This window comes from Phoxinus phoxinus (assembly GCF_949152265.1).
Source record: "Phoxinus phoxinus genome assembly, chromosome: 20".
Lineage (NCBI taxonomy): Eukaryota > Metazoa > Chordata > Actinopteri > Cypriniformes > Leuciscidae > Phoxinus > Phoxinus phoxinus.
In genome coordinates this window covers 20920630-20937308 of record NC_136895.1, presented here as the reverse complement: position 1 = coordinate 20937308, position 16679 = coordinate 20920630, and the positions used below count along the sequence as shown (strand labels likewise).

At 39.3% G+C, this 16679-nt stretch overlaps 1 protein-coding gene across 1 annotated transcript; it reads left to right on the top strand.

The window, feature by feature from the left end:
- Positions 1 to 828: 828 nt before the first annotated feature.
- Positions 829 to 16320, top strand: rad54l2 (RAD54 like 2). The gene is made up of 22 exons (XM_079593995.1): positions 829 to 1030; positions 4002 to 4180; positions 4368 to 4620; positions 6097 to 6209; positions 6297 to 6410; positions 6509 to 6744; positions 6843 to 7025; positions 7110 to 7243; positions 7569 to 7765; positions 7857 to 8199; positions 8932 to 9109; positions 9188 to 9412; positions 10209 to 10327; positions 10476 to 10585; positions 11269 to 11368; positions 11461 to 11666; positions 11744 to 11919; positions 12811 to 13007; positions 13095 to 13273; positions 13367 to 13456; positions 13562 to 13651; positions 13846 to 16320. Exons 2-22 carry the CDS (start codon positions 4054 to 4056, stop codon positions 14784 to 14786), a joined length of 4311 nt encoding a protein of 1436 aa, XP_079450121.1. The 5' UTR covers positions 829 to 1030; positions 4002 to 4053; the 3' UTR covers positions 14787 to 16320.
- The last annotated feature ends 359 nt before the right edge of the window (positions 16321 to 16679 follow it).

The window sequence follows — 16679 nt, the reverse complement described above, 5'->3', positions numbered from 1 at the left end:
ATGATAATGAAAAATAAGAAAAAAGAGTACATGATTTGTATCCATAAATGATGATATATTAATTAAAGCCTATTATTACATAAGTTATATTGTTTTATAATTATATAATATATTTATAATAAAACAGGCTTAAGTAAAAAGCCTTCAATATATATTATTTAAAGTATTTACACAACATTTTCTTAAACATTGCTGTTTTATAATATGCTTCCTAATTATATAATTTTTATTATATAATAATTATATACAATTATTTTTATTACTTTATTGCAATCAAATATTTTACATGAATTGTGTAACAATAATGTTTTAAATGATATTAGAATATTTTAATACAATATTTAAAATATATTTAATACAAATATATGTTGCTTCACAAATACGTACATTAGTTACAAGGCTTTATCATTAAAAGTCATCTAGCTTGAATATGTCCGGCATCTACACACAACCTTTCCATGAGCTTTGCTGTTTTATAACAATCTTAAACTGCCAATCTTCAAATGCTTCCTTGTTATATAATAAGTTATATAAAATACCACCTATTAGCCATATAAAATATGTTAAGATATATACTGTTTTATATGTAGCCTATGCAATTATTTCATATAATATTTAAAACATCAAAACGTGTGTATGTATATATATTAGGCTACAAGGATACATGCCAAACTGACAAACAAATGAAAGTAAAAGAATGTCCACTGTGACTGACAGTATCGTCTTAAACTTCCTTTTGTAAGTCATCCAGCTGGATTATTCTAAGCATTTACACAACACCCCACCTTGCTGTATTTACTTTTATGCAACCCTGTAAGTGATTATGAAACACTCAATGACATTCACCCCCCGGACCGTATGAAGAGCGGAACCATTAGACTCCGTCTGTGCGCCTCGACGGGCGTTTGAGGTCGGTGCTCGTGCACAATTGATAGATAAAATAAAAGAATCAGTGAGTATTACTAAAAATAATATTAATTCTTCAATGAATCACAGCACAGCTGCGGGTTCCTAAAAAGGGTGTAAAAAGGTAAGACGTTGATTTAACACCGCACACGCTTGTGTAAGTGGCGATTATCTGTTTTATCAGTTATATGTGAGCAGAGTTAGCGCGGAAGCTAACGTCAACAAAAGAGAGCATCGCGCTTTCGTGCTAACACGCTAATAGCTAGCGCGCCTGTTAGGCTTGAAATAATGTCGTGTTGTACACATAACGCATATAATGCGATGCTAAACATCAAGACGTGTTCGTCTAACGTGGTTTTGTGCTCATATTGTGGATGTTGGGTGAGTTTGCAGGCTGGTTGTTCTTCTGTTAGCGGCGCTGCTGGTCAAGTACAGTTATGTAAATGTGCCTCATTCACTTCAGTCAACGAAAGCGCTTTGAAACACTTTTGTGTGATATATGATTTAAAAATAGGTTAATATACACCTAAAGTTAGTTGTAATGAAATATGATGTGGGTTCGTGGTTTTATATGATGATAGCGGTTTGTGTCAAGCGCAGGTGCAGAATAATCCTCACGAGCTTCAGTTTCATTTTACACAGTCACTCTCATAATGGAATAGATGATGGATTTAAAGGGCTATTTAATCAAGCATGGTTGGGTTGGTTTCTGTGCTCGATTTGTAGATTAGAGAGAGTCGAGATCAGTGGGTCTGCAATGGTGTGTAATTCTATATATAGATGGAGATAGTTAGATGAGATAGATATAGGTAAATACAAATATCTAAAGCTGATTAATACTCAACTGAAAAGCTTCCAGCTGAATTCAACATCTGGTTTCATTGCGTTTCTGCTGATTTTGTTGTTGTTGTTGGAAAAGCTATGCAGAGATTGATCTTAAAGGAATAGTTTAGTTCACCCATAAATTAAATGACAGATCTTTCATCAGTTTCTCTTCCTTATGATGTTTCCCAAACAGTATGACTGTCTGCCTTCTGTGAAGCACAAATTATGTTTTGCAAATACATAAAATAAAGTATCTCTCTTTATGTTTTTACTATTTTTATTAAGATCAAATATATTTGTATAATATAATTATTCATATAATTTTATTGTATGACTTGAAGCATAAATATTTAAAATGTATAAATACTTATAGCACTTTCTTGTACAAATAATGAATTATAATACAATAAAATGCTAAAAGTCCTATAGGCCACTTTATGATGCTTTCATTGTGCCTTTTTGACAGCGTCTGACTTCATTCACTTTCTGTGTACAGACAAAAGCACTTGGAACAATAATCATTTTGTGTTTCATTTAAGGAAAACAGAAAAGTGATATGGTTTATAATGACAGCTGTATTGACACAAGCAAGCAATAATGTCTATTTGAGATTGCTTGATTGAACTGAAGCGAATCAGCGTGTGTGTCTGAAGCTGCAGGTTGTTGTGGAACAGGCTGTGCTTGAGCTGTACGGTGTGTGTGAATGTGTCAGTGTGTCACGGCCAGCGTGGCCTACATTCACACACACCGCTCGCTGCCTTCTCTTATATAACCCTGCTTATGTAAGCAGGCCTGAATCTCTTCCTCCCTTCTGTTTTTTTTCTTCTTCTAGATCTTTCTGTTCCTTCTCTCAACACTTTTTTTTTTTTTTTTTTTTTTGATTGGAGTTCTGGGCTTGCTCTTTGTTCTCCTGTTCCCGAACTGGTTTTTTTTTTTTTGTCTTGATTTTGATTAAAGCTGAGAATCGGCCAGTTTAAAGTGAATTACACAACCCTGAATTCTGTGTTAACTTTGTGTGGTTTCATTTTATGGTTACAATTTTTTGCTTTCATTTACTAGTTTAACTGAAAATGAGCCATCAAGTGTTGTGGGTGACCATCTTTTTTTTTTCTTTTTTCATTCAAAGATTGAAATCCACAAGTTTTGGGCCAGTTCTTCATTGCTTTTGTACTGAATTCTTTTACATTCGTTGATCTGATTTGTCCGTTTTTTGAATGCCTAAACATTTATGACTACTTTTATGTTGTGGTTGTTGCAAATTTAGCTGATTTTATGTTTTGTAGCTTGCAAATAGGGCTGTAAACGATTAATCGCGTAATCACGTTTAATTATACACAACACACACACACATATATTATGTAAACATTTGATTAATATCAAATGTTTACATAATATAGGCTATGTCTCTGTATTGTGTATACCGGTAATTATTTTGTATATAAAAATACACACACATGCATGTATATGTTTAAGAAAAATGTGTTATTTATATATAAAATAGATCTATTTATATATAATATAAATCATATAAAAATCTATATGCAGTATATAAATGCAAATATTTCTCAAATGTATACATGCATGTGTGTGTATTTATATATACAAAATAATTATACACAATGCATACACATATATTATGTAAACACACATTTTTATTTTGGATTAGATTAATCGCGATTAATCGTTTACAGCCCTACTTGTTGCAAACATAGATTTTTGTGCAAGAATGACTTGCAATAGTCTTGAAAGCATCAGTAAGAAAAGAATCACGTGTTGACTTCAAACTTCAAACCTTTTTTTCAAAGGTTTTTTTTTTTTTTTAGATTTACTTCATTCATAGCTGTATAATTTCTAGCTTGTTGAAAATTGAATTTTTCTGCAAAAATAATTGGCTACTTTTGCTGAACAACCATTTTTTTATGTTATTTAACCATATAGGCCTAAATCCATCCAGCAAATATAAAAATACATTGCTAAAAATTAAAACTGATCATTGATTTGTACCCCAGCAACCTTTACTCTTGCCCGTTAAAAAAAAAAAAGAAATTATATGATGAATGATTATATAAGATGATATGATTATAATGAAATTAATAGAATGTTATTTTGCAATAAAAATCTTTTGTAACATTATAAATGTCTTTATTGTCACTTTTGATCAACTTAGCCTAATGCATCCTTGCTGAATACAAATCTCTTTTTTTAAATGGTTCATTCCCCAAACTTTTGAACGGTAGTGTCTAATAATATCATGTGTGTTTGTTGTTCAGGTGGTCTAGATGAAGATGTGTAAGTAATGCTCTTGGAGACCCAGGGGACGCCATGTCAGAAGAGGCGAACTCAGGGAGCGACCTGGAGCCCAGCCTTAACAGCGAGGAGGAAGAGGAGATGGAGGAGGAGGAGGAAGAGGATGGAGAGAATGATGGCGATGATGAGGAAGATGCAGGCGGTGAGCATCTTTTCAATTCATACTGGCTTTTTAACCATTATTTGATCTACCTTTTTGAGTTTGAACTTGCATTGATTAATACATTTAAAAGCATCAAGCTTCTGTCTGGCATCATCATCGCTAATGTGTGCGCTTGGCTTTCTGGCTGTAAATGAATTATTGATCGCTTGGTGTTTCCTCTCAACAGACCAGCCCGAGAGCCCGGAGGCCAAGGATCAAAGAGATCCGACCAGCCCAGCACCTACCTCGCCTATTTCTAGAGACTCAAGCCCTGACGGCTTGTCCCGGCCGCCCTCCCAACCCTCGTCCACCTCACGGACGTCATCGCGGCACGGCTCTCAACCCGCGTCCAGCCCGGACAGCCGCAGCAACACGTCTGCCAACAGCATGAAGAAGCAGTCCAAAACCTCCAAACCTGCTCACTTGAGGAGGAACATCCGGTATTGAGCTTCATTTAAAGCTACACTGTGTCATTTTTTTTAAGTTGATTATTAGCAAAAAACACTTTGTTCTTTCAAAATTATATGTGCTCATTCATGTGTAATTACTTCCACCAACTAATCAAGTATTCTCTTAAGCGTAGAATCTGCCATTCAGAATACATACAAGCGAGTCGCTCGAATGGCAGCAGCCATGTTGCGCCTCCATCTTGAAAATACATTAGCCAAAGAGGGACATACCTGGAAATTCAAGCTTCGCCTTTCACGCTTTTACATGAATTCGAGGGGGAGATTACTGGCGACTGCTGGCAGATTTGAAATAATACGACCACCGTAGGAGTTAAAACGCCCTCGGAATGGGAGGGGCTAGAAAGTAATATTCAGTTGGTAGTCATATACAATTTCACCGCTAGATGGGAGTAAATCCTACACACTGCAGCTTTAATAACAGAGTGCAGGGTCCCAACCTATTTTTATAGTGCCTTTATTTTACGAAAGTAGTTAATTTTCCCAAACACTTTTAAAAATAAAGGTTCCAAAAGGGTTTTCACACACCATAGAAGAACCATTTAAGAACCTTTCAGTGAACAATTCTTAAAAGAACCATTTTTTTCTTAGTGTGAAGTAGTGTTGTCAAAAGTACCGACTTCGGTACCAAGTCGGTACTGAAATTAAAAAAATGTGACGCTTTGAGCGCTGTTGAGTGTAATCATAAACACCTCTGATTGGCCATTGTGTTCAGGAGCTCATCGGATATGTCTGTGATTGGCTACAATGATCAACGCACGGGAGCGTTTGAGAGCACACGGAAGTGTTTGAAAGTGTTTTGAAAGCAAAAGCAGGCGTCTATCAGCGCCAGTGGATCGATCTGCTGATAGACGCCTGCTTTCAAACGCTCCGGGGTGTATCTGTGTAATCGCTCGCTGAAGAGCGTTATTGATGTATATTTACAACATGTTTTTGAAGCGCTGATCATTGTAGCCAATCACAGACATATTTGATGAGCACGTGACAATGGCCGGCCATTCCGAGGTGTTAACGATTCCGCTCAACAGTGCTCAAAGCGTCACATTTTTTAAATTTCAGTACCGGCTTGTGTGCAATTAAAAGGTTCCATGGATGTTAAAAGTTGTTCATGGAAACAACTTTTAGTTGAACGAAATGGAAAAGTTGTTCAACAACCTCATATCACAGGGCTGTCTTGAGGTTTAAAAGTTATGGTTAAAAAAAAAATTTCTTCTGGAACTCAACTGTTGCACTGATAAATCCTGTTTTTAAGTGCCAACCAGACATCACACAACAAGAAATTTTGTCTCTAGTTTTCTATTTTCATATTCTGGGAAGATTCGCCCACACTGAAAATCTCATTGGTCCAAAACCCGCCCTGCATGTTTGTTGATCACCGTTACACTTATAATGACTATAATTTATATTATACACTTCCTGCTAATGTCATCTCTCCCCTCCGGCTTGCAGGAAGCTCCTCACGGAGCATCAGCTGGAAGCGGGAACCAAAGCCGCCCAGCAGGAGGAGCTTGAGAGACGGCGGCGTCTCGAACAGCTGCGGAAAGACTTCCCGCTTCACGCAGGTGAGACTCGCCTGTTCCGCCCGCTCCTCCTCTTTCACTGTTTGCAATGTAATTAGTTAATTGGTTGTGCTGTGTCGCTGCGGCCAGATCTGTCCACTGCAGTGCCGGGTCTCAAACAGGAAGTGATCTGTCTGGACAGCAGCGGAGATGAGGGTGAGCCTAAAGAAGCTCCGCCCCCTCAGCTACCTGTCGTCAGAGATGGTAAACTCAACATAAACACACTGTAATATAAAACAATAAAAGTCCTCTTGTGATGAGGTTTAGGTATCTTGATGTTCCTTTCTGTTCCATTGTTCCAGATGTGATTGAGTTGAGTTCAGGTGATGAAGATGCCATGCGGATAAGCAGCGAGGAGGACAACAACGAAGATCGCTCCGTCACTCCCGGTCCAGAGGAGAGTAGTGGGTCTCATGTGAACGACGCCATCAATCTACCGGACGCCCAGGGAAGGGTGATGGTCAATATCAACCACCCTGGAGAAGAGGAGGACCTGTTCCTCGCCCCGCAGCTCGCCGGCGCTGTTAAACCACACCAGGTTCACACATTTTGCCATTAAATTAAAAAAATTCCAGTAACTTTCCATTTTAGTTGGACATGAAATCCATTTTCAATGTCTCTCCCTTTCTCTGTCAGATCGGTGGCATTCGTTTTCTGTATGATAACCTGGTGGAGTCTCTTGAGCGCTATAAGAGCAGCAGTGGCTTCGGCTGTATTCTGGCTCACAGCATGGGCCTGGGCAAAACCCTACAGGTCATCTCCTTTATCGACATCCTACTGCGCCACACTGGAGCCAAAACTGTCCTCGCCATTGTACCTGTGAGTGGCGTTTCAGTTTCAGAGGGATTAGACGAAATACTTCCGCCTGAGGGGTTTGTGTCTCATCTTTCCTCTCTTCTCCAGGTGAATACACTACAAAACTGGCTGGCTGAGTTTAATCTCTGGCTGCCTGCTGCTGAGTCCCTTCCCCCCGACACAGATCCAGCCCAGGTTTTACCTCGGACCTTTAAGGTTCACATCCTCAATGATGAGCACAAGTACGAACGCCGCACCAGCTTTTGTGCTTCATTGTCATAGTAAATAATGTCACATGGCTATATAGGCTGTATTTTCTTTATGCAAAATATGATACAATAAAAAAAAAGAGATTTACCTGCAAAATTACAAAAAAATCACACTATATGTTTGGGATCTTTGTTGTCAATGATTTTGTGTTTTATGATGATTTAAGTGTTAATGATTATCTGTGGTTTTGCTAAAGTTGCTAGCAACACTAAGGAATACACATAAAATGAGTTGTTGAATGCACTGCAAGTTGCTTGTTGCATCTTCATGTTCATGTATTTTGTTCATTTTGACCAGAACCACAGTGGCCCGGGCCAAGGTGGTGGAGGACTGGACTCGTGGCGGAGGGGTGCTGCTAATGGGCTATGAGATGTACCGCCTGATGTCGCTGAAAAAGAGCTTTGTGACCGGCCGCAAGAGGAAGTCCAAGAAACCCGCGGGTCCTGTAATTATTGACCTGGACGAGGAGGACCGTCAGCAGGAGCTCATGAAAGGTCTGTCGGGGTTCTGCGGTGTGGAAAACACGTGGCATCTGCTTTAGCCGTGGTCTATAACAAATGTTCTTGTCTCGTCTGTGATCTTCAGGGATTGAAAGGGCGATTTCGCGGCCTGGTCCGGATGTCGTCATTTGTGATGAGGGTCACCGCATTAAAAACTGTCACGCCAGCACCTCCCAGGCCCTGAAGAACATCCGGTCACGGCGACGGGTGGTCCTGACCGGATACCCGCTGCAAAACAACCTGATCGAGTACTGGTGCATGGTGGACTTCGTCCGGCCAGATTTCCTCGGTACACGGCAGGAGTTTAGTAACATGTTCGAGCGGCCCATTCTGAACGGTCAGTGTATCGACAGCACGCCACAGGACGTCCAGCTCATGAGATACAGGAGTCACGTCCTGCACAGTCTGCTGGAGGGCTTCGTGCAGAGGTGAGTTGTTGTTGTTGTTATTATTATTAGTAATTAGAATTTATTATTGTTGGTTGAAAATATATTATTATTATTTACTTAATTTTGTTAATATTAGAATATTTTAAAATGTATGATTGTTTATATATAGCTATTATAAGATTTGTTTAGATTTCTTATTCATTAATGGATATTTATTGTTTAATTATTATTACTATTATTATTAATGAACATTAATATTTACATTTATTATTAAATATTTATTGTTTACATGTATTTATTTAATATTTATTGTTTACATATTATTATTATTACATTGAATATCAATGTTTTTTTGTGAATGTATTGTTTATATTTATTTATTATTAATAATAATATATATATTTATTATTGTTTACATAATTATTATTATTAAATGTTTGTTCTTTTAAAAAAAAGTTAAATTTATTTTATTATTGTTATTACATTTATTATAATTTACATGATTATTATTTAATATTTGTTTATATATATATATATATATATATATATATATAATTCTTTTATCACAATTTTTGCTAAATTTTTATTTATTAAATAAAAGTACTCTATTTATTTATCTGCTGTTATATTGGAGACAGTAAGCTATAGGGCACGGGATCAGGAAAGGACCATGAAGCTGTTATATAAGCGCAGCAAGGCTGTGGCTTCGACTCAAACTTTTATTTTTTTGTTGGACCAAAAATCAAGCTAAACTGTTTTCTACATTCACAGACGAGGTCACGATGTTCTCCGGGAGCAGCTGCCGCCGAAAGAGGAGCATGTGATTCTGGTACGACTGTCTCGCCTGCAGAGGGCGCTCTATACGGAGTTCATGAACCGCTTCAGGGAGGCGGGAAACAGCGGATGGCTCGGACTCAACCCGCTTAAAGCTTTCTGTGTTTGCTGCAAGGTACGGAGACTCCAAACACACCGCCTGTTGTTATATAGTGTTTGATGTGCTCACATCTGTATTTTGTGCATCCTGTAGATCTGGAATCATCCGGACGTTTTGTACGAAGCTCTGCAGAAGGAAAATCTGGCCAACGAGCAGGATCTTGACCTGGATGACCTCAACTCCACCGGTGGGACCCGCTGCTCCGGACCGGGAATGAAGGGAAAGTCGTCTGACCCTGCCAACAGCAAGATGGGCATGGGTCTGGGACCCCTGAACCCCTTACAGGAGAAGGCCAACCAAGTCATCACCTATGAATGGGTAAAACCTTCAACTTACAATGTGTTTATTTTTGTGGGAACACAATGAATGTGATGGCTTGGTGCGATTATCAAATCGCAAAGTCTATGATTGAATTAAATAAATATATTTACGCTGCATGATTCTGATGGTTTAACTTTTGAAAATTAAGAAAAGACAGCCATAAATATTAGTTTATTATATGTTATAATATTATTATTAAGTTATTTTTCTAAAATACTTTTTTCAGTGACAATTTCAATTGTAATATTTCTTATTTTGTTTAGTATTTAATTGGTAGTAATAATAATAAAACAATGTATAGTCCTATATATATATATATATATATATATATATATATATATATATATATATATTGTACAGCCCTACAAACAAACACAGCAAACCTGGAGCTTTTCTTCTTTTTTCTAACTCATTTTAAATCACAATATTTTCATCAGAAAAATCACAATTAGATATTTCCCACAAAACTTGCAGCCCTAGAACACATTGTGCACTTTCTCTTTTTTTAAATTTTTTTTTTTTACATATAATATTAGCGAACTTACTACCTTCTTAATCCTCTTCGTCCCAAGTGAGACATAAGGCCGCATAATGAATTTAGTTTTCATGAACATTTTACATCCGGTATATAAATGTTATGGTTGCTCATGTCTTTGCATGTGAAATGAGAAACAATGCTGCCGTGCAAAGCTGCTGAATAGGTTTGAATAAGAATCAAACAGTTGTAAATGTTGGTGGTTATATGTTAATGCGCTCATGGATATGATGTCATTTCGTAATCTATTTGTTTTAGGCAAAAGACATCATGACCAACTACCAGACGGGTGTTCTGGATAACTCGGCCAAGATGGTTCTGCTTTTCCACCTGATTGATGACAGCGTCAGCCGAGGAGATAAAATACTTGTGTTCAGGTGGGAAATCTGTGTTTGTGTGACAGTATACCGATGTTTGCCTTTTTATCTGGAATCTCTTCTTCAGCATCCTGAACTGTCAGTCATGCTGTTATTTTACGGTTACGTCAACGCTTACAGTGGCTCATTTTGTGTGTGATTCTTACAGTCAGAGTTTATCAACGCTCACAGTTATCGAAGATTTCCTGAGTCGGAGGCCCATGCCGATCCAAACAGAAACTGGGGGCCACAACTGGGTCCGGAACATCAATTACTACAGTGAGTTATTAAAGGTTTTGATGCCAAGTACCAGGTAGCTGAGAATATAAAAAAAACGTTTCCGTTACTTAAAATAAAATAAACTTATTTCCGCTAGTTGCCAAGGAAGTACTAAAATAACTAAAACTATGAACAATATTATTTTATAAAAATAAAGAAAATGGGGGGGACTCATTTACATTTAAATACATAATACATTTTTATAAATACATTTTCATTCAAAATATTAACAAAAAAGTAATAGTATATCAGTGATACTAAAATAACACTGCCAAGGACCCCCATATACAATGATCCCCTGCAAAGGACCCTCTTCCGAAAATAAAAAGCCAGCTATGTTTTAAAGCCTCATTGATATACTGTGTGAAAGAAATAAGTGTGCTATCATTTAAAATTTAAATAATTAGTAAAATGGATTTAAGAATTATATTTTATAATTAAAGTGTGATTAATTTATAATGTATAATATCTGGAAATATCTGAGAAAATTATTATTAACAATCTAAACGTGTTGTTAGCAATACATTTCAAAATATTATTTTGTAATAAATATTGGCCCAAATAACTCATATTCTCAGCCTTGTTTTAATTTCTGCGTCCTGTAGATCAACTTTGCCTAAGGTTTGTCATGGTTTAGGGTGTGTGTTCTTTGTAAATTCACCTCGTTTATGTCTCCTGTGCAGGGTTGGATGGGAGCACATCAGCTTCAGAGAGAGAACGACTCATCAACCAGTTTAACGACCCTGCGAACAACCAAGCCTGGGTCTTCCTGCTGTCCACCAGGTGAAGAACTTGCACATTTGTCAGCATGTTACAATATGCCACAGATAATGATGAGCTCTGGAGTCTAGACTAACAGGCTGCTGTGTTTACAGGGCTGGATGTTTGGGGGTGAATCTGATTGGCGCGAATCGCGTGGTGGTTTTCGATGCCTCTTGGAACCCGTGTCACGACGCTCAGGCCGTCTGCCGCGTGTATCGCTACGGCCAGCACAAGCCTTGCCACATCTACAGGCTGGTGTGTGACTTCACACTGGAGAAGAAGATCTATGACCGTCAGGTGTCCAAGCAGGGCATGTCTGGTAAGAGAGGGCGGGAAGGTGTGTTTTGGGTCTCACTGTTGTGAACCGTTCTGACGTTGTGATTGTGCGTTGGCCAGATCGAGTCGTGGACGATTTGAACCCTGTCCTCACCTTCACGCGGAAGGAAGTGGAGTCGCTGTTGCACTTTGTAGAGGAGGAGCCTGATACCAGCCATCCAGAGCTGCTCCCTAGTGAGGAGATGGAGATCGTCATTAAACAAGCCTGTCTGTTTTACCCGGACCTCTTAACCAAGGTAATTTCTCTGTCTGCTTTCCACACCAGCGACTAGTTTTAAAATGTGACTATTCTAAAATATATTCCGCATCAAACGGTGTGAAAGCTTAGCTCATGAATATTAATTGTTTGCAGCTATTTTTCTTTTCTTTTTTGGCAAAAGTAAGTTGTATTGACATAGCTGTCTTTTTTATCTGTAATCAAGGCCAGCTACTGTTGTACAAATTCAGCTATTCTGGGAAAAGTCCTACTATGGTGCAGAATATGGTTTACCAATATGAATTAGGTTGTACTGGCATGGCTTCACAAAACATTTAATCAAATAAGCTTATTTTTGTCTGAATTCCATACCAGTAAACTTTTATCAAGGGAAGTACTCTAGACAAATTCTAAATCCTTCAATGGGAAAGGCTTAGCTCATGAATGCTAATTGTGCTGAAGTTGCTTCGTAACTTCATGGAGTGTCCAGTCATGTGAGCCGATTTCTACACCAGCTGCTTGTCCAAATTAATCTATTCCAGTAAAAATCGAAATCCAACAATGGTGAAGGCTTAGCTCATGAATATTTATTAGAATGTGCCGAAGTTGCTTCGTAACCTTCCTGGAACATCCAGTCACATAAGCTTATTTGAATCTGCAAATGTTTATAAATTGAAATATTGTAGATCCTACTACGGTCTAAGCTTTGCTCATGAATATGAATTGGCTTATGCTTGCGCTTATTCATAATCTTCCTGGAGCGTCCAGTTCCATAAGCTAATTTTTATCTGGATTTCACACCAGCATACATTGATGTATTGAAGTATTTTAGACAAATACAATGTTAAAGGCTTAGCTCATGAATGTTAATTGTATTGTGCTTCGTTTGTCATTCAGTCACCTATACTAATATCTCTGTTTTCCACACCAGCAACCGTTCCATCATGAGTCTCTCCTGATGGACCGCAAGGATTTGAAACTGACCAAAGCAGAAAAGAGAGCAGCCAAGAAAAGCTATGAAGATGAGAAGCGGGCGTCTGTGCCGTATCAGCGGCCCTCTTACGCACATTATTACCCGGCTAGTGACCAGAGACTCACCAATATCCCTGCCTTTAGCCAGAGGAACTGGTGGGTCCGAAACAGAAAAACCTCAAAGTAGTGATGCTCTGTTTTGTTCAAGTCTTAGATGTTTGCTTATCCAAACCTTTTTTTCAGGCGGCCCCCACCTCATTTAGAAGAGAAACCAGTCGCAAGCGTGAGGCCAGTTCAGTCCACGCCCATTCCCATGATGCCCCGCCAGGTACCCATGGGCGTCGCCAGTTCAAGCGCAGGATTCCCCGTTAATTACCTGCAAAAGGCCGGCGTTTACGTACAGCGCGTCGTCACTACCACTGGTACAGACTTTTCACTTGTGGTGCATGCTGCTACTTGCTGTGTTTGAGGTCTCTCAGTTTGTTTCTTCATGGTTTCATGTCTTTGCTTTTCAGATATTGTGATCCCAGGGTCCAACAGCAGCACAGACGTCCAAGCCCGAATCGGTGCAGGGGAGAGTATTCACGTTATCCGAGGATCCAAAGGTACCACAGTGTTAGAAAACTGTTGAGAGCGTTTACTGTTCTGTTAGTTTTTACTGTACTGTACGTAAGGTTTATTTCCTTCATATTCTATCATTTGCGCTGCAGGCACATACATAAGGACCAATGATGGGAGGATATTTGCCATCCGCTCTGGAAAGTCAAGACCGTCTGAAGGAGGAGCCACAGCTTCTAGAGGTGTACTAATTTGTCATTTAGCAATTCTTCTGGCATAACCTAAAGGCTGAAGACCCCATTTTATTGTCTGTTATTGTCGGGGTTTTTTTTAAAGTCAGTTATGGGATGTATCTCTTGCTTTTATTGAACATCCCAGATCTTTACCCATTAGTCTGCATCAACATAAACTAACAAAATCTCTTTCTTTCTCACAGAGGATTCCGGCCCTTCCTTGCATTCTGTCAGTAATGGTTGTGCGTCTCCTCAAGAGCCGAAACGTTTAACTCCTGAAGCTCAGCCTCGCCCTTCGCCCCAAGACAGCCCCGAGCTCCTCCGAGAATACCACAGCAACAAAGAAACAGTTTCTGCAGTAGAGAACTTACCGTCTTCGGGAACACCCGAACCCTCGGGAGCGGACAGACCCATCCAGCACCCAGTTCGCGTCACTGACCAGCACCGGCAGCTCAGCAATGACATTGCATCATCTATGGAGGTTCAAAGTTTAAAGCGGAAGCTTTTGGAAAGTCGGACATCCAAACAGTCTGGTGGCAAACGAACCTCAACGCCAGCCGGTGCACCCGGGAGTTACCCGGGATTTCCTCTAAGCAGCGGGTTTGGGTTCACGCCCATGGGGCTGAACCCTGCCTTGCTGGGCGCCCTAGGTCACATAACTCCACCCTCACTTGGAAGCAGGTCGCACCTCCTACAGCAAGCCGGTCAGGCTCTGGGCGACCTACATGCAATGTTCCCCACTGAACCGCTCGGACTTGGCCCGTCCAACAGCACTCTTTCCTCGAGTTGCTCGACCAACACCACATCCTCAACCCACGCTGGAATGCTGGCCTCTTCTTCATCCTCTGTGCCCTGTTCATCATCGTCCTCCACTTCCTCCTCACTCCCACCCTTCCTGATGAACCCTAGCATGGCAAGCATGCTCTCTAGCTTCCCGGTACCATTTTCACAGCCGCTGTTCGCAGGATCCCTACACCCTAGAGGCCTGTCCTCTACGCCAACCTCTGCCTCCAACTCCTCCAATTTCCTCTCTTCCTCCAGCCTGCTGGGGGCAGCATTCAGCCGCCCGGACACGCACCACTCGCTCGCGGAAAACGGCGGGAGCAGTTCGGATGACGATGTCATAGAGGTGATGGGCCAGTGAGCGCTGTTCGGCTGCTCCAGATTCCGTAGCTCCGAATGGAAGAAACCTATTGGATGGAGCTGAAATTATATAAATCCAAATGCTGAATATGCATGGAGTTAAGAAAGGCGATTATATATTTTTCTTTACCGTAAGGGACCAGAGCACAGGGCTAACTTGAAGAGCCCTAGTCATATCTCTCTCACGAGGGCCTAGACACTGAACTGACGAACTTCCCTCAGAGAGATTACCGAATCAAACTTAAATGTGATTGTCTTTACAGACTGTTTGCATTCGTAAGAGATGACTTTAGAGATACTTAGCCGTTTGCTAGACCTTGTAGCATCACTTGGAATGAAAAACAAAAAAAATATGTGACTTTTTTTTTTTTATTATAACTGTAAGTACTACTATTACTTTTGTAAACGGTGGTCCTACATGAATATTCATAGGCGTTTCGACCATTGAAAATCGCAGACTGGGCAACTGGGGGAATTCGTAACAGTCGAATCGTAGAGCGACAGAAGCCATGCCTAGCATTAGCACCACCGAGACCTTTTTGCTTTCCTTTGAGGAAAAAAAAAAAATAACGACAAGGAAAACCTTACAAACTCGAATGTATTTTCATGTTAGCCTTTAAAATTTGGTGGAGGAGATGTAAGTTTAGTGCGTTTAGTTCGATATTAGCCTTAAAGCAGACAAATGGATCTGTGTTCTTGTTCAATTGCGTAGCAAACAAAATCATTTGTCGTTATCCATTGGGATCATCTTACGAATGTGTAGACTGTTAAGCGAACCCTACTAGCCGTCATTTTCTAAATTTGCGCTTTGCATCATCTGCACGGTCATTCAGTTTCATCCGTGTTGGGGCCACAGTCATGACCAAAGTGTTCGTTCGGCCATTTTTAAAAATCTTGATGTGTTTAACATTTGTGTTAATGTTGACTTGTATGCGCGCTGGTTGACCTGTGACTGATAAATCCCTCAGCCAATAACACTGTTCATTCTCTGTGCCTATTAGAGCTCTTTATTTTGACTCCTCCCACAGTCTGCTTTCTGATTGGCAGATACCCATGTCATGATCTTTGGCCTGAGTCTGCAGACGCTGTTATATATATATACAATGGTGTGCATTTGACATGTGATATCTTTTTTTTTTTGTTATTTGAAACTTTTTGTTACATCTTATGTATGTTGTTTTCTCTTTCAACTATGTACAAATGTACCAGAAATATTTATTTATAATGCTGAAGAGTAATTTTCATTCTTTTTTTTATTTTTTTATACATTTTCAACCTTTTTTTTTTAAGGAGAAAAAAGTCCCTCTATTAGAGAGACGCAGGGTTTCACCCAAAAAACCCACATCCCACCCCCACCCCCTAGATAGGCGAGTTCAAGACCACGATCTGTGAGCGATTAGGCAGTCGGGACCCACAAACACACGTGATCCCATACAGACGCTGTACCAGGAGGTGTCCACACGTCATCTCATGTTCCCAGCAAAGGGAGGAGTAGATTCAAATGACATTGTATTTATTAAACATTGTTTTAACATAAAGAAACTTGACGACTCATGTATTCAGAATAATGGTTCTCGCGGCTTCCAGCAATTTCAGCTCGACTCATGAAAAAAAAGTGCGCGTGTATGCATGTATATATATTAATATATTTACATATAGCCACAATATAAAAATCTATATATGTATACTTTTTTTCATAACAATTAGCCAAATCTAACACTTTATTTGAAAATACTTATTCATATATAGTATTTTTCCATATATAATAGTTGAATTTAAAGTAAATAAGAAATTATAAATGTCTTTAAGCATGATCTGCAAAAAGTTATAGCACAGGGAAATAAATGGTTTTAATTAACAGATACTTGCCCTTAATAAAAAAGTGTACATAATA